This window comes from Pinus tabuliformis, chromosome X (assembly GCF_031772625.1).
Source record: "Pinus tabuliformis cultivar Carrire ecotype Pingquan chromosome X, CPIR1, whole genome shotgun sequence".
NCBI classification, from domain to species: domain Eukaryota; kingdom Viridiplantae; phylum Streptophyta; class Pinopsida; order Pinales; family Pinaceae; genus Pinus; species Pinus tabuliformis.
In genome coordinates, this window is record NC_142308.1 from 1174840694 (window position 1) to 1174865319 (window position 24626).

At 39.7% G+C, this 24626-nt stretch overlaps 1 protein-coding gene across 1 annotated transcript; it reads right to left on the minus strand.

The window, feature by feature from the left end:
* Positions 1-20207: 20207 nt before the first annotated feature.
* LOC149144120 (vacuolar protein sorting-associated protein 55 homolog) lies at positions 20208-20884 on the minus strand. The gene is made up of 4 exons (XM_089449331.1): positions 20786-20884; positions 20708-20750; positions 20498-20582; positions 20208-20400 (listed from the first exon to the last, which is right to left on the minus strand). The coding sequence occupies exons 1-4, from the start codon at positions 20882-20884 to the stop codon at positions 20208-20210; spliced, it is 420 nt and encodes a 139-aa protein (XP_089305457.1).
* Between the last annotated feature and the right edge of the window lie 3742 nt (positions 20885-24626).

Genomic DNA, 24626 nt, shown 5'->3' on the forward strand with positions numbered 1-24626 from the left:
AACTGAGTTTTCTGGGATGTGTGGGGCCAAGGAACAGCATGAGTAGAGAATTTAACTCAAAGACGCAGGTTATTTCATGAGGCAAGACAGGCGGAAAGTCTAGCAATTAGAGTTAAAAAAATGTGAGGTGGAGAGATTGTTTGAGAGTGTGAAAAGGGCATAAATACATGAATCCTTTTCAACAGAAGAAAACATAGAACATGAAAACTATCCCAAGGCAGAGCAGTGCACTGAATTCTACCTTTTTTACTTAGAAAGCTTTCACTGGAAATGAATGTGAATGAAAATATGAAACATAACGAAATACATATGAAACATAAAGAAGATACATTTTCTAAACTCACACCACAGGAATCTCATGAACCAGAGCTGCAATCTTTCATTAATTCTCTGTCAAAATGTACAGTGAGTGACTGAGTTTCTCTCCCACAGTTCCCAGAAATGCCAACCAACCCTTTGCAAATGGTTTTCATACAATAAATAGACTATGCCATGAGGAAATAGAACGACCAAGAGTTGGGGAGTTTTTCGAATCATTACAAAGTGGAAGTGGAAAGCCAACCATTAGTTACAGGTGCAGCGTTACAAAAATGACAAATGGCTTGGGTGACTGCTCGCCTTCCTTTGCCACTTGGATAGAAGCCCACCTTTAGTGAAAATACTTTTTAAACATTGACTTAGTTGCCGAGAAAAATATATTGTAAATGAGCGGGCCCACTTGGAGAAAGTCGCGAATCGAAATTTCGCGAAGCAGGCGCGATTTTGGCCTTTTTCTCTATATGCGCCGCGCCAAAAGCTATATGTGTCGTGCCACTTTGGAGGCGATCTTGAGGTACCTACAGGAGTCCAAATTGTTCCCAAGTGTGCTTGTTGGAAATCCTGGCCTGTATACTTTCCAACCCAAGTGGAATTCCTGAATTTGGTGCTAATTTGCCCCTCCAAAACTTCATTCTCCCAAGACTGCTTCCTGTGTGTCAAAATAGGGGCAGAGAGGTCATTTTTTGAGTGTTTTTGACATCCTAGGGACTCAAAACTTTCCCAAACTTCTTTTCCATGAACCAGCAGTCATGATTTTTCATGCTGAATCCAAAAATGCAAACCATTTGTGATTTGGAGCTCCTAAGAAAAAACCTGTGTTGTGACCAAAAATTTGCCATGTGACCAAAATTGCCCCAAATTTCTTGAAATTTGGGCTGGAGCTTCCTTATCAAGTGTTATGTTGGGCCAAAGAGGCTTCAGCCAATATCTGAAGTCGATCGAGCTCCCTTTGCCTCTTTTTCTTCTTGATTGCCTTCCTCAATTTCGCCTTCAAATTCCTGATTCGGGCCTTGCATACTTTGTTTCGCGCCATGTAGTGGAAAGCCATGTGTCTCAGCAATGCATGGTCCTTGTTGGCCTTGTCCAGCAGCCTCTCCAAGTGCATGCTAACTCTCTCGAGATTGGCCTCCCGATCCTCATTAATCTCTTTCTCCAAGCTCAACTCTTCTCCTTTGTGCAGCTTGGCCATGCTCACGAATGTTTTGTAGCTCCATGATCGCTTGCTGATCCTCCAGCTGTTTGTTCCTCTGCTCCAGATATTTCATGTTACATTTGGCTCTTTCCAAATCAAGGGACAAGGCTTGAATCTCTACTTGCTTCTCCTGGAAGATCTCTTTGAGCTGTGCACTTGTCAGTTCTGTATCTGTATCATCATCATGAAGGAGAACGAATTCAGTCTCTCGTTCACCTGATGGCTCACCTGAAGGCCCCTCATCCTGCATTGGCTCCTTGCCTTTGTCCTATTCCTGTGATGCTGATGGAGGAAACGAGGCCCCTTCCACCCCGGGTGGAGATCACACTCGCTTTGCCGCTGCAAAAAAGCATCTGGTGCCTTTCTGATATTTGATGAAAACCGGCACACTAGCAGTCTCATGGCGCTCATACTGATGAGAAGGTTCACCCTCATGATTAACCTCTGATAATACCTGTGAAGTGCTGAAAAGGTCACAGGAGATGAAATCATCCCAAGCAATGCCCTGCAATCCCAGCTGATGATCCACCAAAATCTTAATAAGAGCAAAGTGATAAACACTGTTAAGTTGCTGCTGAGGGGTCTTGTGCTGCATGAAGGTGTTCATCCTCTCTATGTTCCTACAAATGAAATATGGGATGTTCATCATCTGTACCCTGGTAAAGTGCATGAGCAACCTGATGTGATAGGCATATAGATGAGAGAACCTCCCCTCACAGCTGAAGTACTTCATGATCAACTTCATGAGTGGAGCATATTCATCTTTCAAATATTGGAATGGAAAGATTCTTGTGAGCTGCCTCAAGCAACTGGCCTTAATGTAAGGCTCATAATGTTGCTGCTCCACCTTCTATTTCTTGTGCCATGGTTCTCCAACATTCGGTATGCCGGTTGCTAATGAGACAGTTTCAGGTGTCAGTGTGAAGGTGACCCCGGCCAGGATAGAGTGATCTCCATGTAGGTGAAGCACAAAAAGACAGGCCAACTCATGATGAACTCGAACATTAGCCACTCTTTGACAAAACTCAAAACATGAAAGATGCTGGAAACATGACATAGCAAGAGGGTAGGCCTGCAATTCTGTGAGGGTGGTTGGCTCATCCCTAACATGTTTGCCACTTTTGTGATGTCTCCGGGGAGCCTGTTCTTCCAAGGATGAATCACTTTGTGTTTCCATCTCATACTCGAATGAATGCTCAGATGCCATGACTGCTGTATGTGTACTGTGCTTGGACTGCCCTTTGATGATGGTAGTGAAACTAGGTGTTGTTTTGATATCTGCCACCAAGGGGAACAATGCAAAAAGGGAGTGTTAGGAAGGGGAATAATATGATGGGGATAGGGGTTATGGGGGGAAATTTTGTTCAAGGATATGTAGGAGGGTTTGGGGATTTTATAAAGTAGGGTTTTGGGGTTTTATAGTTGACAAATGTGTGGAGGGATATGGAATAGGGGTTTAGTAATGTTTTAGGGTAGGGAAAATAGGGAAAAATGGGATAGGGGGGAAGGGAACAATGGAAAGGAGTGAAAAAATGAGAGGTGAAAGAGGAGCCTTGGCATCAACACAACAAGTTTTCAACCCTAGAGCAATGGCTTTGATGATTTCAAGAGGTAGGGTTTTGGCATTTTTATTACAATTCTAAACGGCCATAAACCATCCTTACATTCCATAAAATTTGATGAGCAAGCTAAGAGATAGACCCTACCTAGCAATTGGAAGGAATTTCAAAAGATTTGTTGCAAGTTTGGCACAAACTCGGGCCTCTATGGGTGTGCGCCGCACTCGGCATATGCGTCGTGCCTATTCTAATTTTACACTGCGGGGTTGTGCTCTGTGCGTTGCGCTCCCTATGTGCATCGCGCCCCTCTGTGTGTGCGCCGCGCTCCTGAAACCGACCCCAAACTTACTCCAAACGCGTGCTTGCACTCTCAATCACTTTGCTATGTTTCTCTATGACCTTGGTGTGCACAATGATTTGGTTGCTTGTGGAAACTTGTATATAAAGACCTTGGAGTCATGGGTTTAATTTTTTCTTCTTCAAAACCCACTTTGATAATGTTTCATTTTGACACTTTTCACTGATTTAATGCAACACTGAATTTCACTTTTCCCTTTGAATTTTTAGCTAAAATGATGAAATTTTTTGGCACTTTTGCAGGGGTCGCATGACATGGCATTTGGCCAAGGAAACCATGACTGCACCTGAAGAAATCAACTGGAGACTTTTTTGAAAATTATCACAAATGACACACTGTTTGACTTTTCTTCAAAACAGAGTTTTGAAGAACAGTCGTAATCTGTCAACATGACGATGAAAATCTCTGAATCATAACTTTGTAAGGGCCTCCCTCTGGCCTGCATGGCTTTATTGGACATGTTTGAAGACCAATTTATCTGATCCCTAGACCTAATGACTGAAAATGACTCTCATCCATTAAAAGATCAAACATTGACTGTCATGGACTTTAGTGAACATTGATGAGAAGACCTAAGCCAGCAGGTGCCAGACATGAGGGGAAATGACTGACATGACCTTTTCCGTCAGATTATGGCATGCCCCTAGCGGAATGCACCTGAGTGAATGGAGTGAGACACCTAAAAATGAAATGCAGAAAGAGTTTTGATCTCTGACGGAGGACTGACAAGACCGACTCTAACAGGAGGCTCATACAACCTTAAGTTCCCAACATTAACAACAACATAAACTTGCATATATGAAGGCAAATCCAACTTGAAGGCATTGTTACCAACATTTTCCAGACTTTTCCAGAATTTTCAATGGAACATATCTAATTGGTTTCATTTTTTTACCTTCGCCTTGGAGCCTCTCTTTGCTAATGTGAAGCCAAACTTCATCACTGACTTGGAACCGATGATCTACACAACGCTTGTCATGCCTTACTTTGTACTTGTCTTTTCTCTTTTCAAGTTGAACTTGCATTGTTTGATGTACCATTGGAGTTGTTCAATGAACTCCTTGGCTTTGGCCATGTTACCATCAATAGAAACACCCTTCTTATTAAGATGATACAACACATTATGATGCAAAGGGTAAACAAATTCCTCTACTTGATTCCTTTGACTCAAGCTTGAATGTACATCTTGAAAGTGTGCATTTTGTTGATCATAACTTTCATAAAAAACTAAATGATGCTTGAGGAAAGTAGTTACACAAACAATAGGCCTAGAAAGAATATCAACAAAATTTTCTCCTATACCTTTCTTATTCCTTTTGACTAAGTGGAATAGTAGAAGAAAACCCATCCAATGAAAGTGCCTTTTTCACTGCAACTTAATTAATGCACCATTGAAAATCTCTAAATGAAATGAAATGGGCTTACCATGTTGCATAAGGACTGCGCCCATGGCATAGTCACATACATCAACCTGAAACGCAAATGACTTTTTTAAGTCTAGAATAGCAAGTATAAGGGTTGAACTGATCTTTTGTCTTAAAGAATCAAATTCCTCTTGTTGTTTGCCTCCCCACTGGAAGACCTTTTGCACAACTGCCAAAGAATGCAAATGAGCTACAATAAAAGAAAATTTAACAAAAGTTTTCCTCCAACATTGGGCTGTTCCCAAAGAAACTCTTATCCAGGTGACTATCTTGAGTGTTAACCAATCCATAATGGCATCAATCTTGGAGAGGTCCAACTTCAGCTCACCTTCTCCAATATTATGGCCCAAGTACATCAAAGAAGTTTTACCCAATTCATACTTTGACATCTTCAATAACAATTGTTCTTGACTTATGACATCAAGTACTTTTCTCTTATACATGACAAGTTCATAATGAAATTCTCTGAAAATGAAAGTGTCATCTAAGTAGACTATTATGTCTAGAAATGGATTCAATACATCTTTGTTCATATGCATGAAAGTAGTAGAAGCATGGAAAAAACCAAAAAGCATAACAAGCCATTCAAACAAACCTTACTTGGTTTTGAATGTCGTCTTCCATATGTTTTCTTAAACAACTCTACTAATGAAATGCTTCCCATTCTTCTTGGGCACCAAAACAATAGGTGCACCACATGGTGAAGGAGATGATCGGATGATCCTCTTGTTCAACAACCCTTATATTTTCTTTGTTATTTTTGAACTTTCCCTTCTTGACATCCAATGCATGTCAAGGTTAGAAAGAAGACACTTTTACTACAATGGTATTTCATGCTGGATTATCCTTTTGGGAGGAAATCCCTTTGCTTTCTGAAACACCTCATCATCATGGTTAACTACATCAACCAAATCAGTTTTCAATTTTTAATAACAACCATGAAACACCTCATAATCAACATCAATATTGGATTTGATCAGAAGAAGCACTAAATTCTTGCTTGAATTCACTAGTCTTTTCATTTGCCTTGCATTAACTAATGAAAGGTTTAGTTTCTTGCAATGAGCTCTCACAATATACTCCACACCATCTTTGAACAAGTGGTACTTGTTTTCATGATGATAGAAGATTGATTTTCTATCATAGAGGTAAGGACTACCCAAAACAATTCCTGAAATATCAAGTTGTACAACATCTAATTCAACTTCGTCAATGAAGTTTGTTGTGATTGCAAACCGAAGAATACATTTTCTTGTAACCTGTAAGTTTGTGTCCTTTCGTATCCAACCCAATGGATATGGCTTTGGATGTAGAATGGTTTCAAGATTAAGTTTCTTGACTAAGTCATCAGATATCAAGTTGTCTTGAGACCCACTATCAAATAGTGTGTCGATTTTTGTATGTTTTGAGATTACCCTCACATGAAATAATTCAATCCTTGTTTCTTCATTTGGAGTGCTAGTATGACAATTTGATATACTAGTGATAGCAATGGATTCTTTTCCTTTTATACCCATGGATGTAATTTTAGTTTCATCACCCGAATCGGATCCCAAATCCTCTTGAATGACTGGGCTACAATAACCCTTTCCTTCATTTGTCTTTCCTTGAGACTTAGGGCTAGCAAGATACCCTAAGTGACCTTCGCTTGACTTCCTTTCTCTCTTTCCTCCAATATCAAACCAACGATAGCCCCAACGCAGAATGTTGGGTCCCTATAATAATAGTGATTACCCCATTACTATTGTAGTTATACCCCTTATTTATATTGTTGTGCCCCTATTACCCCCATATTATTATTTCTGTGCCCCATAGAATCCCTCTATTGTTATTTTTGTGGCTTTATATTATTATTGTTAGGTCGGCTGGATTATATTGTGACTCCTTAGACTCCTATATATAGAAAGGAGGTTTTGTCATTTGTATCATCCAAGAATTGTTCATTTATGTAATGTAAAGGAGGTTGCCCCCTTGAAGAGGCTGAATTCTAAGGCGTTGATCTATCTTTTCTATCTTTTCTTGAGCTGGTTTCATAACATTTGGTATCAGAGCTTTGGATTCTAGGGTTTCGCTGCTCCAAACAGGTCATCATGGCATTTTCGCTATAACTTTTTTCTGTGATGTTTCAGAAGTCGCAAAAAAAAACCCATTTGAGAAGAATTGACGTTGAACCTTGGGTCTGAATTTCAGAGCTTTTCGCGCGATATTTCGGAGATATGATCTGAGGAAGTTGGTCTTTTTGCAGACTCCTGAATTACATTCAAAACAGGTGACCTGGGGAAAATCGTCATAACTTTCTCTCTGAGGATCGGATTGAAATTTCGTAAAAAGGTACAGAAAGAGGACGGACTGTAGTTTCCTGTGGGTGTTTTTTAGATCCAAAGGTCGAAACAGTGACTTGGGGCACGTCGTACAAGTTAGCTCTACTGAACTAGTCTATAATCAAGTCACTGTGGGAGATTTCGCATAACTCTTCCTTGGAGAATCCAATTTGGGTCAGACTTGTGGCATTGGAAAGAGGACACAGAGAGATACTATAGGTCACAAGTTCAGAACTAGATGACTGGAAAGTACAGAGATACATCAGAGGCAATATCAAGCTCCTACAAAGTGAAAAAAGGTGTGTAGATTTTTTTAAATTTTTGCTTAAGCTTGGTTTGAAAATTTATTTTGAAGGAATTCAAAGGGCATAGTAGAGCATTATTATCGGTAACTGATGCCCCGAGGAAAGAAAATGCAAACACCTAGTAAGGAACCTGAAAGCTCTAGCATGACTCATGAAGAAGAGGAAGAAATGCTACATGATATATCAAAATTACAAGAACAAGTGCAACAAATGTCATGCTCACAAAAGTTAACAGATGCTAAGATAAATGGCGTGGAAGCTAAGATGAATGGCATGGAAGCTAAGATGGACAATTTGAAGATAGATTTGAACACAAATTTGAAGACAGGCATGGCAGATTTGAAGACAGATTTGACTAATTTTCTACAAGAAATACTTACTAATGGTGAAAAGGTAGTAAAGGAAACTCATGATGAGAACAAAAGAAATGTTAATCATGATTCCATAGACGCTAATGTTGGATCGAAGAATCACCATATTCCAAAAATCGATATGAGGAAGTTTGATGGCAAGGATCCCGCCACATGGATATTACAGATGGAGCAATTCTTCGATCTCAATAATGTGCAAAACACACAAAAGGTACGTATGGCAACTTTATATTTGGAACCAAATCAGTTTGTATGGTATCAATGGCTTTGTTCTCGTAAACAATTTATCACTTGGGCAATTTTTACGGAAGAATTGATAGCACATTATGAGGATACAAAAAGCAACACTTTTTTTAGCCAATTGATAAGTCTCAAACAAAAGGGTTCAATAATGGAGCACATTATTCCAGAGGAGCATAGGATTGATGTGTTCATAGGGTCTTTAAAGGATAATATCCAACATGATGTGCGCCTTTGGGAACCTGATTCATTAGAGAAGGCATTCAGGTTAGCAAGAAAAATGGAAAGCAAAATTATGGCAACTAGGAAGCATACCATTCACAACTATAAAGACGGAAGTGTTGTTGCCCATAGTCTTCCACAACCTACAAGGTTGACACCACAACAATTGGAAGAAAAAAGAGCAAAAGGGCTTTGTTACAATTGTGATAGCAAATACACAAAAGGTCATAAGTGTGCTGAGAAGAAATTATTCTACATAGATTGTGAAGAGGAAGAAGAAAAGGAGCAAGAAAGGTCAAAAGAAGAGGATATATTCCAGGAACAAAGCCTAGATGAAGAACAAATAAATCCGACCATATCTTGTAATGCATTGGCGGGAATTACCACTCCTCAAACCATCAAGATAGAAGGACAAATCAAGAAGAAAAAGGTAATAGTGTTGATTGATTCAGGAAGCACCCACAATTTTATTCATTGTAGGGTAGCAAAAGAATTGAATTGCTTCCTATATCCAGCACCAGAGTGTCAAGTGATGATTGCAAATGGAGGAACAATAAATTGTTCTGGAAAGTGCCATAATATCAAGCTATCCATGGGAGAATATGTATTGACTAGCCCAATGCTTTCCATTCCAATGGGAGGTGCTGATGTTGTACTAGGAGTCCAATGGCTACAATCCTTGGGTACAATAGCTTTTAATTTTCAAGAACTTTTCATGAAATTTTCTGTGGAAGGAAAGGAAGTTGAATTAAGGGGTATTGCAGGGAAACCAGGAAAGATAATCAGCTCTAATGGCATGACAAAGCTTCTAAAAAAGGAGCAAAGAGGTGTAATTGCACAATTATGTTCGCTAGATGTTTCCACATTGGAATCATCTATTTCTCCAGATCTCCAAAAAGTCCTGGACAATCATTCCAAGGTATTTGAGACTCCCAAAGGTCTCCCACCTATGCGTGATCATGATCATGCTATTCATCTGATTCCAGGAAGTGTTCCTCCAAACATCAGGCCGTACAGATATCCCTATGTCCAAAAAAGTGAAATTGAACGTATGGTTGCAGAAATGCTAGAGGCTGGTATAATTCAACCGAGTCAAAGTTCTTTCTCAGCTCCAGTAGTATTGGTGCACAAGAAGGATGGATCATGGCGCATGTGTCCAGATTATAGGGAGCTCAACAAGCTCACTATTAAAGATAAGTTTCCCATTCCTGTCATTGATGAATTACTGGATGAATTGCATGGATCAATTTACTTCACCAAGTTGGATCTTCGTTCGGGATATCATCAAATCAGAATGAAGATTGAAGACATTCCGAAAACGGCATTTAGAACTCATGAGGGTCATTATGAATTTTTGGTCATGCCTTTTGGCCTTACCAATGCACCTTCAACATTTCAAGGTTTGATGAATTCAATTTTCAAACCATTCCTTAGAAAATTTGTGTTAGTATTTTTTGATGATATACTAATCTACAGCAAGTCTTGGAAGGATCATGTTGAACATGTTGACAAGGTGCTACAACTATTGGAGGAGAAACAATTATATGCAAAAAGATCCAAATGTTTCTTTGGAGTCCAGGAGGTGGAATATTTGGGTCATATTGTATCTCATGAAGGAGTTAAGGTAGACCCTAGCAAAATTAAAGCCATTAAGGAATGGAAAATCCCCACATCCATAAAGCATCTGCGAGGATTTCTTGGGTTGACAGGGTATTATCGCAAGTTTGTTAAGAATTATGGGAGAATAGCAGCACCTCTAACAACATTATTGAAGAAAGATTCATTTTCATGGACTCCGGAAGCAACAAAGGCCTTTGAACATCTTAAAGAGGCAATGTGCCAAGCACCGGTCTTAGCTACACCGGACTTCACAAAAACCTTTATTGTGGAATGTGATGCTTCAGGAAATGGAATTGGTGCTGTTCTAATGCAAGATGAAAGACCCATTGCTTTTGAAAGTCGTCCAATCAAGGGAAAGTTTTTAAGCAAAGCTATTTATGAGAAGGAAATGTTGGCAATACTCCATGCACTTAAGAAATGGCGACCCTACCTAATGGGAAGACACTTCAAGGTAAAAACGGATCATGATAGCCTTAAATACTTTTTAGAACAAAGATTATCCTCTGAAGAGCAACAAAAGTGGGTCACAAAGATGTTGGGTTATGACTTTGAAATCATCTACAAAAAAGGGAAGCAAAATGTGGTGGCAGATGCACTCTCAAGAAAGGATGAGGATGTGGAAGCATTGTTGTGTGCCATTTCTATTATCCAACCAGATTGGATAAACGAAGCAAAGGAGGAATGGAAGAATGACGAAGAAGTGTGGGCACTTATTCGAAAGCTACAACAAGATTCCAGTACTTCTGATACATTTAGCTGGCAAAATGATTCGTTATGGTACAAAGATCGCTTATACCTCTGTAAGAATTCCCAGCTAAAACAAAAGATTCTTATGGAATTGCACACTTCTCCCTTAGGAGGGCACTCAGGATTTTTAAAAACTTACCACAGGGTTAAGAAGGAATTTTTTTGGGATGGCCTTAAATCAGATATTCAAAAGTTTGTGGCGGAATGTTTGGTTTGCCAACAAAATAAAGTTGAAACAATTAAGACACCGGGTCTATTACAACCTTTATCCATTCCAAGCCAACGTTGGGAGGAGGTTTCAATGGATTTTATCACAGGTTTACCCAAGTCTGAGGGAAAGAGTGTCATCATGGTGGTAGTTGACAGACTTACCAAGTATGCACACTTTTGTGCATTATCACATCCATTTAAAGCCAGTACAGTTTCTACTGCATTTATGGAAACAGTTCAAAAGCTACATGGAAACCCAAAGATTATTGTAAGTGACAGAGATCCCATTTTCACTGGAAATTTTTGGACAGAATTATTTTCTTGTCTTGGTACTCAGTTAGCTCATAGCTCATCTTATCATCCTCAATCTGATGGGCAAACTGAGATAGTAAACAAATGTTTGGAAGGATATCTTCGTTGCTTTGTATCTGATAAACAGACACAATGGGTCAAATGGTTGCCTCTGGCTGAATGGTGGTATAACACTTCCTTCCATACAGCAACAAAAATGACCCCATTTATGGCACTTTATGGGTATCAACCACCATCCATCACATCATATTTAAGAGAAAATTCTAAGGTTCAAGCAGTGGAACATCACATCGAACATCAACAACAAGTCCTCCAACTCTTAAAGGATAACCTCGTGTTGGCACAAAATAGAATGAAACAACAGGCAGATCAACATCGCAGTGAAAGAAGTTTTGATGTAGGTGATTGGGTATTCCTACGGCTACAACCATATAAGCAAATGTCCCTAAAGCAAGCTAAGAAGGATAATAAATTATCACCAAAGTATTATGGTCCGTACAAGGTGTTGGAAAAGATTGGTACTATGGCATACAAATTGGAGCTTCCTGCAGCTTCTCGATTGCACCCAGTTTTCCATGTTTCATGTTTAAAGAAGGTTATAGGCGACAAGCTCCCAGTTCAAACAATATTGCCAGAACTTGACGAGGAAGGAAAAATTATATTGGAACCGGAAGCAGTCACAGAAACAAGAACTCGACAGCTACGAAATCGATCAATTTCAGAGTATCTTATCAAGTGGAAGAACTTATCCGCTGAAGATTCCACATGGGAGGATGAGAATTTTATGCAGAAGTATCCAGAACTACTCAAGCGTTGAGGACAACACTTTTTTGAAGGAGAGGGGCATGTTGGGTCCCTATAATACTAGTGATTACCCCATTACTATTGTAGTTATACCCCTTATTTATATTGTTGTGCCCCTATTACCCCCATATTATTATTTCTGTGCCCCATAGAATCCCTCTATTGTTATTTTTGTGGCTTTATATTATTATTGTTAGGTCGGCTGGATTATATTGTGACTCCTTAGACTCCTATATATAGAAAGGAGGTTTTGTCATTTGTATCATCCAAGAATTGTTCATTTATGTAATGTCAAGGAGGTTGCCCCCTCGAAGAGGCTGAATTCTAAGGCGTTGATCTATCTTTTCTATCTTTTCTTGAGCTGGTTTCATAACACAGAAACCCTAACTTCAACTTGCATGTGGGAGAGAGAGAACTAGCCCAAGCTCTTCGACTTTCTTCGACCTCTTCTTCGTCCTTCTTCTTCGACCTTTCTTAGCCCTCTTCTTTGCATAGAATGAGATGTGAGTGAGTGAGGATAATGGAGGACGAGTTTTTATTTATATATAGGCTTCTTCAAGGGTATACGTGGCTCTTCATGTAGGCCGACTTGACAACTTCTAGGCTGACCTGATCTTGGAGGTATTTCGACACTTTAAAGACAAAATAATTTTTTCTTTACAAGATACAATGTTCCCATAGGGTCTTCAATATATGACAATGACTCTTAAACCTAGGAAAAACCCTAGAAGCACTCAATGGGTGCTTGACCTATAAATTAAAATAACTTGAGCATGAAACCCATGCTCCAATAATAACAATTTCTCTTCATTTTTAGGCTGATAGGCCTTCTTTTGAATCAATGCATCTCTAGTTTTCGTCTACACTTCTGGTTTCCATCTGACATTTGTGCACAATTTTTTATGCCCACCCTTATGCTCCACTTGACATTTGTGTGCTTGGAGTTCCAGGAGGGTTCGACAGATCATAGTACGCATAGAAGATGAAACTATTAGGTACTTATGCTTCTTGTTAATTCGATGATCCTCTCAATGGCTCAATTGTATTGTGTTGTGAATGCAACAAGATGATGGAAATCAGTGGAAAGGAGTCGCCTTCACTAAGTGGGCCCGTAGGCAAATTATGGTGCAAAGTCTATTTTTAGACTATGTCTATTTTTAGACATATGGATCATGGTCTATGAGTTGCAGGATGCTGTTTATGGATGATTGGTCATGTTGGGAAAAATATATGGACTTCTATTTTTGGTTCACAGCGGAGTGATCAGAGTCTATTTTTAGACTACTAGGCTAAAAATAGAAACAGTCAAATATTATTAGCCCTTAGTAATATTTGGACTCTAAACATTATCTTATTCTCTTGGAGCACTTTAGTTTGAGCTACGGTTGTGGCACATGTAGCTGTTAGAAGGAAATACCCTTTTCTTGTGGGTCAGTTGAGCTATTGCATGCAGGACTTTAGTTAGAACTCAAGCAGTTGAGTTTGGTGGAGTTGATGGAGTTGTGTTCAGTTTGACTTGGTTAAACTAGTTGTATTTAGTCTAACTGCAAATAGACTAGTGATAAGTTGTGTGAACTAATTATTAACTCATAATGCAACTGAAGCATACATCAGTTAACTCAGTGCATGTATAGTTCAGTGGAGACAGGAGTTAGAGGTTGAGATTGCTATCAGTTGTGACTATAGTTGTGCATGAGATCTTGCACAATCAATGGATTGAGTATTCCCATGAGAATTGCCAAGTATATGCCCAGTATTATAGCCTGTGCTCACGTGATTTTCAGTGTGAGTGATTTTCACTTGGTATTATGCAATAGAGGCAGGCAAAGCAGCGGAGGAGATTTGAACCTGTGACTTGTTCGGATCTGAGCTAGTTTTGTGTGTAACAGGTGGAGATAGTGCTGGATACTTGAGAGGAGTATTGTACTATGTATTGTTACATGTTCTCAATCATTAAAATATATAGATAGTGTGGGGTTTTCAGCTATATGCTTTCCTCGGGTTACATACTGTGTTAATGTGTGCATGCGATTGATGTTTCATTGTTTTTGATGCTGCTAAAATTGATGATCAACGTAGAGGAGGTTATGTATTATGCATGTATTCTGAAATAGTGTATAATCGGGATTATCTCTGTTGAATAAGTGTTTATTATTCAAAATTTCTACATGGTATTAGAGCTGGTTGATTTGTAGAAAACGTTCTACAGGATATCAAAGTGGGATTGATCATCAGATCTATTATTCAGAAAGTATTTACATTTTATTTCTTCAGGCAGAGTCTGTAATCGGGCCAAGTAGCTTCTGGATTCATCCTTCTTTTGGAAGGTGAGATATCCGGTGAATGCCCATACAGTCGATGTCTGTACAAGAAATACTTTGTTCTCACGAATTTTAGATCAGAAGCGGTTGAGTTTTGAGCTGGTGGAATGGCGCTCAAGGATAAACTCAGAAACATCAAAGCTGACCATGGAGATGCCACAGATTGTCCGCAGAAAAAGAAAAATAAGCAAGATGTTGGATCTGCAGCGGAAGAGACTCTAGCCTCGCAGTTTGAGCTTGATTTTTCATTGATCGCATGCTTGGTTTCAAGTGTGATGGGATTGATGTGGTTCTTGGACAGTGGTGCGTCTTTTCACATGACAGGAGATCGAGATTTGTTTTCTGATCTGGAGGAGAAAGATCTTGGAGTGCACATCGAGATGGGCGATGATGGTAGATACAGTGCGACTGGTATCGGTACCATTTCCTTTGAGAGGGAGTCTGGTAAACCCTTCGTATTGAAGGAAGTGATGCATGTTCCAGGATCGAAGAAGAATCTTATCTCTGTGGCGATGTTAGAAGACAAGGGATATGATGTTGTTTTTAGTGAGGGAAAGGCTTTCCTGTGCAGTAAGACAACTGGGATAACCCAGAAGATAGGGGTTCGAGTAAGGAACCTTTATCAGTTGCATGTAGATGGTTGTGCAGTAATGGCATGCAAGGCAAAAGGATTGGTGAGCCGGGATGATGGCGAGCTGTGGCACAGGAGAATGGGTCACCTTCACCATGGAGCCTTGAAGATACTACAGTAGATCACTACAGCGCTTCCTAAAGGCGCTCTTGCGCAGTCAGATCAATGCAAGGGGTGTACTTTGGGAAAGTTTGTGAAAGCCACCTTTCATGAGAAGGATAGTCGCGTCACGACGATCCTTGAGAGAATTCACACAAACATGTGTGGACCTTTCTCAGTAGCTTCGACAACAAAACACAGGTATTATGTGATTTTTGTTGATGATTTCTCTCGTAAGTGCTGGATCTTCTTTATGCATAAGAAGAGCGAGACATACTCAAAGTTCTGTGAGTTCAAAGCACTGGTTGAGAAGGAGTCGGGGAAGAAGGTGAAGGCTCTTAGGAGCGATAATGGTGGTGAATACATCTCTGACGAGTTCAAGGATTTCTATAAATTAGAATGGATTCGAAGAGAGCTCATAGCTCCCCATAACCCACAACAGAACGGGGTTGCTGAGCGGAAGAACAAAACAATCGTGGGTGTTGCACGGATGATGTTGCATGATCAGGGCCTACCCCTTCACTTGTGGGCGGAAGCATGCAATACAGCAGTTTATGTGCAGAACCGTTGTCCTAACAGGATACTTGGCATGAGTACACCTGAGGAGGCTTATTCTGGTAAGAAGCCTGATCTTTCTCATTTGAGGATTTTTGGTGCTAACGTTTACATGCATGTGACGAAGGATGCCAGGAAGAAGTTGGAGCCGACCGCAGAGGTTTGGATATTTGTGGGGTACACTAATATGCCCCACAACTATCATGTGTATTTTCCAGACAGTGGTAAGACTGTTGTGCGACGGGATATAAAATTTCAGGAGGAGAAAGCCATGAAGTGTTCGCTTGAGAGGGAGCCACACTTACATGCAGATGAGGAGCTATTAGTTCCTAAAGATGAGCTTCAGGACGTGGATCAACCACAGGATGAAGTTCATGGAGTGGAAGAGACCACTCATGTAGCGCCAACCATCAGAGGGCGAAAGCGCTTGACAGAAGCTGAGCAACTGGCTCAAGATGCAGAGAAAGTTGTAGGACCACCTACAGCCCAACGCAGGCAGAGACAGTCGCCTGATCGGTACACTGGATACATGGATCTTATGAGAAAATGTGTTGTGACTGAGCCATCCTCTTTCGAGGAAGCTGTGAAGGATTCCGCATGGGTAGATTCCATGGTGGAAGAGTATGATTCGATTGTCAGAAATAGTGCATGGGAGATTGTTCCTAGACCGGAAGGGAAATCAGTGGTGGGTTCGAGATGGATCTACAAAGTTAAGCAGGCAGCTGACGGGAGTATGGAGAAGTACACGGCAAGATTTGTTGCCCGAGGCTTTTCACAGATATAGGGGATCGATTATGAGGAGACCTTTGCACCTGTTGCAAGATATTCTTCCATACGGACGATTCTTGCTCTCTTAGCGCAGATGGGATGGCACATTCATCAGATGGATGTGAAGACTGCGTTCCTCAATGGATTCATTGAGGAGGAGGTTTACATTGAGCAGCCCGAAGGTTTTCAGATCTTCAGCAACGAGTTGCATGTGTGCAGGCTCAAGAGAGCGTTGTATGGGTTGAAATAAGCACCACGTGCTTGGTACACATGGATAGACAGGTATTTCACTGGACTTGGATTCTCCAAGAGTGAGGCGAATCCTAACCTATACCAGATTGTGGTGGATGGTAAGTTGCTTATCATTGTACTTTATGTAGATGATTTGATTCTAACAAGTGATGAGTTGTTGATACTTTCATGCAAGGATGATCTTGCTAAGGAGTTTGAGATGAAGGACTTGGGCCTCCTTCATTATTTCCTGGGATTGGAAATTTCACAGCGCAGTGATGGACTATTTGTTTCTCAGGGTAAGTATGCTCGGGATATACTGGAGAAGTTCAACATGCATGGCTGCAAGCCTGTTGATACTCCTCTTCCTGGAGGTTGGAGGAAGGAGGATGCCACTTCGGTAGAAGAAGTGGATGCCACTGCTTATCGACAGTTGGTGGGGTCGCTTATGTATCTGGTCAATACACGACCCGATATATGCTATGCTATTAACTAGCTTTCACAAGCTATGGTTAAGCCAACCAAGCTCTTCTGGAAGGCAGGCAAGCATATATTGTGTTATTTGAGAGGCACATCGGGATATGGATTGTGGTACAGACAGGAGGATGAGGTGAAGCTATGTAGCTTCACAGATGCAGATTGGGCAGGGAGCCCAATGGACAGAAAGAGCACATCAGGAGGGGTCTTCAGTATTGGGTCGACAGCAGTTTCTTGGTACAGCAGGAAGCAGAGATCCGTGGCACTCAGTTCAGCAGAGGCCGAGTATATGGCAGCAAGTTTGGCTGCATGCAAGGCTATATGGATGAGGAAGATCCTGGTCGGTTTGTTCGGTTCTTACTTGGAGCCTACTGTGATTTACTGTGATAACCAAAGTTGCATTGAACTCTTGGTTAATCCTGTATTTCATGATAGATATAAGCACATTGACATCAGGTACCATCATATCAGAGATTGTGTGCAGCGGAGAATCATGTTACTTTCATACATTCCAACAGAGGATCAGGATGCTGATATCTTGACGAAGGCGCTCACCAGGAGCAAATTCAAATACCACCGAGGCAGGATAGGGGTTGCTGATAATCCATATCTTGTTGAGAGGGAGTGTTGAGAATGCAACAAGATGATGGAGCTTAGTGGAAAGGAGTCGCCTTCACTAAGTGGGCCCGCAGGCAAATTATGGCGCAAAGTCTATTTTTAGACATATGGATCATGGTCTATGAGTTGCAGGATGTTGTTTATGGATGATTGGTCATGTTGGGAAAAATAGATGGACTTCTATTTTTGGTTCACAGCGGAGTGATCAGAGTCTATTTTTAGACTGCCAAGCTAAAAATAGAAACAGTCAAATATTATTAGCCCTTAGTAATATTTGGACTCTAAACATTATCTTATTCTCTTGGAGCACTTCAATTTGAGCTACAGATGTGGCACATGTAGCTGTCAGAAGGAAATACGATTTTCTTGTGGATCAGTTGAGCTATTGCATGCAGGACTTCGGTTAGAACTCAAGTAGTTGAGTTTGGTGGAGTTGATGGAGTTGTGTTCAGTTTGACTTGGTTAAACTAGTTGTATTTAGTCTAACTGCAAATAGACTAGTGATGAGTTGTGTGAACTAATTATTAACTCATAATGCAACTGAAGAATACATCAGTTAACTCAGTGCATGTACAGTTCAGTGGAGACAGGTGTTAGAGGTTGAGATTGCTATTAGTTGTGACTATAGCTGTGCATGAGATCTTGCACAATCAATGGATTGAGTATGCCCATGAGAATTGCCCAGTATATGCCCAGTATTATAGCCTGTGCTCACGTGATTTCCAGTGTGAGTGATTTTCACTTGGTATTGTGCAATAGAGGCAGGCAAAGCAGCGGAGGAGATTTGAACCTGTGATTTGTTCGGATCTGAGCTAGTTTTGTGTGTAACAGGTGGAGATAGTGCTGGATACTTGAGAGGAGTATTGTACTATGTATTGTTACATGTTCTCAATCATTATAATATACAGATAGTGTGGGGTTTTCAGCTGTATGCTTTCCCCGGGTTACGTACTGTGTTAATGTGTGCATGCGATTGATGTTTCATTGTTTTTGATGCTGCTAAAATTGATGATCAACATAGAGGAGGTTATGTATTATGCATGTATTCCGCAATAGTGTATAATCGGGATAATCTCTATTGAATAAGTGTTTATTATTCAAAATTTCTACATATTGTTGCTGCCATGCATTCATTCATGTGCATAATTAGGAGTAGGCTTATATCCATCGAAAAGGTTTAACTATCATTAAATAATGGAGCGCTCCACTCCCACATGCGTAGCATCAATTAACCTACACTCCAGAATAACTGGAATTTTGTTTGAAGAAATATTTCCTGTATCAAGCAGAAATTAAATTCACTCCACTTCCACATGCCTAGCATCAATTAACCTGCACATCTGAATAACTGGAATTCTGTTTGAAGAAAATTTTCTGGTATCAAGCATAAATTAAATTCGTATAAAGCCTGCAACTATTTATTTTAAAAGCTTGCAACTATTTATTTTAAACTTGAACATAAAATTTACATTCCAATCCTCACTCAATAGAATGCAAAATCTTATGGGATAATCATTGTCCTACGTCAAATTTTGTGATTTAGGAATTTATCTGCACCACTGTTTGCAGCTAGCTTGTCCAATCTTGCAATATCTGAATGAAAAATAATCTTCATGAAGAATATTGTCTCACCAGGAAAGTGTTTCAAGCTTGGAACCTCTTATGATTTAGGAATCACCAGATAAGTTTGCCTAAATAACTGGAATTCTATTTGAAGAATTTTTTTTAGTATTAAGAAAAAATTAAATTCATATAAATACTGCAACAATTTCTTTTGACGCTGAACAAAAAATTTACATTCCAATCCTCAATCGAATGCAAAATATGATGGGATAACCATTATACTGCGTCCAATTTTGCGATTTAGGCATTTATCTGCACGACTTTTCCAATCTTGCAATATCCAAATGAAAAATAACCTTTGTGGATAATATTGTCTCATTTGTCAAGTGTTTCGAGCTTGGCACCTCTTACAATTTAGAAATCACCAGATAAGTTTGCTGAGGGCCACCGACAACACTAGAAAACCCATTTGTCGAGGGTCACCTATAGCGCTGGAAAATGAGATTAATGCGTACTAATAGCTTTGTCGCCTCATCTTTGTCAGTTCGGTAAAAATATGCATTTAGAATCCCTTATATTGTGGTGGAGTTCGAACTCAAAGAAGGTCGAGCATAAGTAACAAAAGAAATGCTAAAATCAAACAAAGGATTTCTTATTCAAACCACAAAAGTTAAGGCCCATAGATAACATTCAAGGCCAGGCTTCTAACATCAAAGGTCACTTTTCTGGAAATATTGACTTCAACTATAACCACCAAATCAATTGTGGAAATCTTCACTTCCATCAATACTTGCATAAAAAACAATGAGCAACTCAGAAAACACCATAGATGAATTACAAATAAATGTTGATGAGTGGAGCAATGTTGTTGCTCCTTTCCTTCAAAGCATTAATAATTTGACAAAACTTACACCTCACTCACATAACAAAATCTACAGTCTTCAGAAATAGTTATCTTTGTCTTCAACTCCCATATGAAAATAACAAAATGTTGTACAACCAAACACAAAAAGGGATGCAAACACCAAAAACATGGCTCCCAGCCCAATAACATCAGCATGATTTAGGATAGAAGGTATTGCAATGCTCCCAATTATAGAAGCTCCAGTCAAGAATTTTGCTGCATCCACCCATCTGTTATTACAAATGTTGAAAATGATAGAAAATATCAGTTGCACACTACTTCAGAATTTGCAAAAATGCTGAATAGAGTGGATGTTGTAAAACATGCCCTCCACCTTCTGTAGAACTAATAATTGAAGAATCTCCAGGTCCAAAAAATAACAATGGTATTGGCAGCATTACATACATAATGGCTGCAAAAAAAATCCACCTTCCAACATTAGTTTCACACTAGTGCAGTTCATATCTTGAATTGTGTCTTCCATGATACCAATAGGAAAAAGAATCTCTGGTCTCAAATAGACACAAGCAATAGTACCTGTTAGCATAGGCCACCAATTCTTGTATAAAGCACAAGCTTTCTTGTCACATGAACCCAAAAACAAATGAGGAAAACCAAAACAAAAAGCAAGATTTGACAAAACCATAGACAATATGACTCAAAAAGCCTGCATGAATGCAAGCAATGCTTCACATATGTTGGCAAATTAACCATCTAAGTCTGTCACAGAATATAATAATTTAGTAGGTTAGGCCACGTTTCTTGCTAACATACTGTTAAAAATTTGTTGTGCAATATGTATCTTCCTACATTTGGCATACATTTCGATAAGGGCAGTCCCAACAACAACATCTAGCTCAAATCCATTTCTTAGTATATAACAATAAATAGACTTCTTGTAAAGCTGCTAAATGGGCACATGTCGGAAGCACACTCACCAGAGTCACAGAGTCAGGTAACTCATCAGGTTGCATTTGATTCAAGAGTGTGAAGGCTTCGTGGGAATGTCCACTTTGCACATAACCAATGATCTTTTTATTCCATGAGACCACGTTTGTTGTGGTCATCGTCTCAAACAATTGGCTTGCAGATTCTATGTCCCCACACCTGGCATACATGGCTACAAGAGAATTTTCTACAAAGATATATGTTTCAAAATTACTTTGAATCATGTAATCATGGATCCATTTTCCTTGTTGTAGAGCCTCTGTATGGGAACATGCTGAGAGGGCACTCATGATGTTTCTTGAGTTGGGTTTTATAGATTTTAATAACATTTGATTAAAAACTTAAATTTAATATATCAATTGTTTTTGCTTGATTATGGAAACTAAGTACAACTTCTTCAATTTAAAAAAACTATCAGTGTCTCCTTGCACCTTTTGGGGCAATTGCTATATAATTTACAAGAATACATTTCATACTTATGAAGACTGAACCTAGTTACACATTTTTTCAACATTCCAATAATCAACACTTTGTGTGGCCTTTTAGAAACTAGTGAAACAATTATACATATTGAAGGCATATTTCCCAAGTGGTACTCATGATCTGTCACAACATACTCTTACTGATGCACCGTTGTAGGCAAATGAATTTGTTTGGGTACATTACATTCAACCCTTGAAATGTTGTCTAGATGGCTTGTGCATTGGAGACTAGAGGATTTCGTCTATTGCTTAAGATTTTAAATAACCTCAAGTTCCGCTTGGGTTCATTTGGTATTAAACTTCCACTTCATCCTCTCCCTGACTTCAATAAAGTGGCCTCTGAGGTCACTTTCAATTTGGGAGCATTGGGACTGGAGGTGAGTCTTGTTCCCATCCCTCCATGTGGACATGCTCACGATATCTTGGCATTTTACAACTGCTTAACTTTCTTGCACTGCTTGCTTTTGGAGAAAATGAGTAAATAATATTGATCACCCATAGATATTTAAACTATTTGTGCCTTGGTACATGTTTTAAAGTGCATTAATGGAATAATCATGTTGGTGGATGCTTCCATATATTTATGATCTAAGCAACTGTTACCCCTCAAAACATGTCTTTCTGAGGCACTTTGCACAATAGTGTGATGGACATTTATAGTAGTTATATTCAGCATTCCAAGCAACAATATTTTATATACCTGTTGAGGTATTTTCCAAGAGAGTTCAATTGTTGTAGGAAGGGTGTACACTCAGAGGGGGCTTAATACTCCCATTTTTTCCCTCATCCAAAGATAGAAGTAAATCTAATAGGGATCATGAAGGAGAAGTAAAATCACTTGCCTTATTTAGATATATTTAAGGAAGGATTGGGTAGCAGTATTCTCAAGACTTTCCAGAGATATACAACCAAAGACATCAAGCCACAATACAGTGGGGATATAGTCCATTGGGATAAAAATAAATAAATTTCTCATTCTAGGCATAAGGTTGTTATTCTCATTGCTAGCTCTGACTTTCTCCATAATTGTTTTCATGTCTTGATGGGTTGAAAGTGTTAACAAGATCAAGTTTCAGACTTCTTCTCAATAAGGAATACACTTATTTTTTTCCCTTGAGCACTTTGAGCAGATGTTTCCAGCAAAATGAGGTCTTTATGCCAATTCCTTGAGGACAACTTGTGTCTTTGAAGCCTAGGGCCGACTTGTGTATTTTAATGATGAACAAGTATTTGTATACCTATTTGGGGGCACCTTTTGGTTTTTTATTCAGTGGCTGGTTCAAAATAAAAGAATATTTATTGGGTGATTCTGTTTCATTTTATTATCTCGTATAGATTTATCAAAATGGCACCATGGATTAAATCTTTGGAGACAAAAAATTCTGATACATGCACACAGCCAGGAATCTTGCTTGGGGGCTAAATTGAAGGTGTTTACAAAGAATGAAAACTTCAAGGAATATGTGGAGGTGAACATTAGGGCAAATCCAGTGATAAATTGCATGGAAAGGCATACCCCAGATGTCACTAAAAGAAATATCTCAAAGCACAATCGAAGCTTGGCATAAGTGAGCAACTAAGATTTGTATGCAGGGAGGTACCCTTCCAACATATTATGGGAAGAAATATTTGGATATTTTGCAAGAGTCGAAAGAAAAAAAACCTAAGGACTGTATCAAAATTTCAACAGGAAATGAATAAAAAAGAATACCAAGAAGCTTGTAAACACACCTGTCCATAATGGTCAACAATTGCTTTCTCACATCCTAGGCTCTCCTTAAAGAGCGAAATTACACAAAATTTTCAAAACACCAGGGACCTGAGAATTTTTTTTCCTTCCAGGCCTCATACACGGCTAATAATGTTAAGTGGTCCCCTTCTGGTTGGAAAAACTTTTCCCTTTTTTGGTCAGCCTAAGCTTGCTTCTCTCGAGGCCTGTAGAAAATGTTGTGTCTGAAGCATTGCTATTATGGTCAAGATCTCATCGCTACAGCCAAGGTCAACACTGGCAAGGAGCATCTTTGACAAAGGAGGTTCTAGTGGAAATTCAACCATTTTCCTCCCCAATTTGGTTAGAAGACCCTCCTCATCCAAAGCTCCTAAATTGTACAATTGTTCCATTGCAGATATGAGTGCTTGAGGAGGAGGGGGATCCATAAAATCAAAGGAGAGGATGTCATTGAGTCCCACCCCTCTCAACTCCTATGCAAGATGCCTCTCACCCATCTCTGGCATTGGATCCTCCCACGGTCGATTCAAATCCTTGGGAATGGAATCCAACATGGTCCTCTGCTGTTGTTCTCAAATCTCCCTTCACTCCTTCAGAATGCACTGACTACGCCATCACTGCTCTCTGCAGTGAACCATCAGGAATCTTCATAGGTGAAACATCGATCGAGTAACGAGTCTTCCCCTACAGGAAAGTAGGCTCATCCTCATTCAACTCGATCTCGAGCTCCTCCTCAGCAGTACCCTCATCTTGGTAAAGCATGCCATCACCATCTTCGTCATACATAGGATATTCCCTCACATCCAAGACCCCGGATGCAACCAGCTGCTTTGCTTCCCACTTCTCGGGAGAGCTCATTCTCTTCAGGGGCCTTCAGGAAGGCATGTTTTCCTCCCCATCCACAATGGTGATACCTGAAAGTCTGGTCCTCTTTGTGGGAGGCTGATTGGAACTAAGAGGATTGGCCCTCAGAGCATCATCATCGGTGCTTTTCTTCATTGGCAACAGGTCCTCACTGGTTTTCTGATCAACATCCCTCAAGGAAAGGCTCATTTTTTGTCTCGATATAGAAATGACCTTGACCCAAACCTCCTGATCTCTCTTAATGACTTCCTTTGCATTAACCACCCTCCTACTTGCAATCTGTGAAATATGGACCAAACCCTCTTTCCCTCGAAAATCATTCAATTAAACAAAGCACCCTGTATCCATGACCCTGGAAACCCTACCCTGATAAACCCCAAATAACTTGGGCTCCTTATTGTATCTTTTTTGCTCCTTATTGTAGTTTGATCTA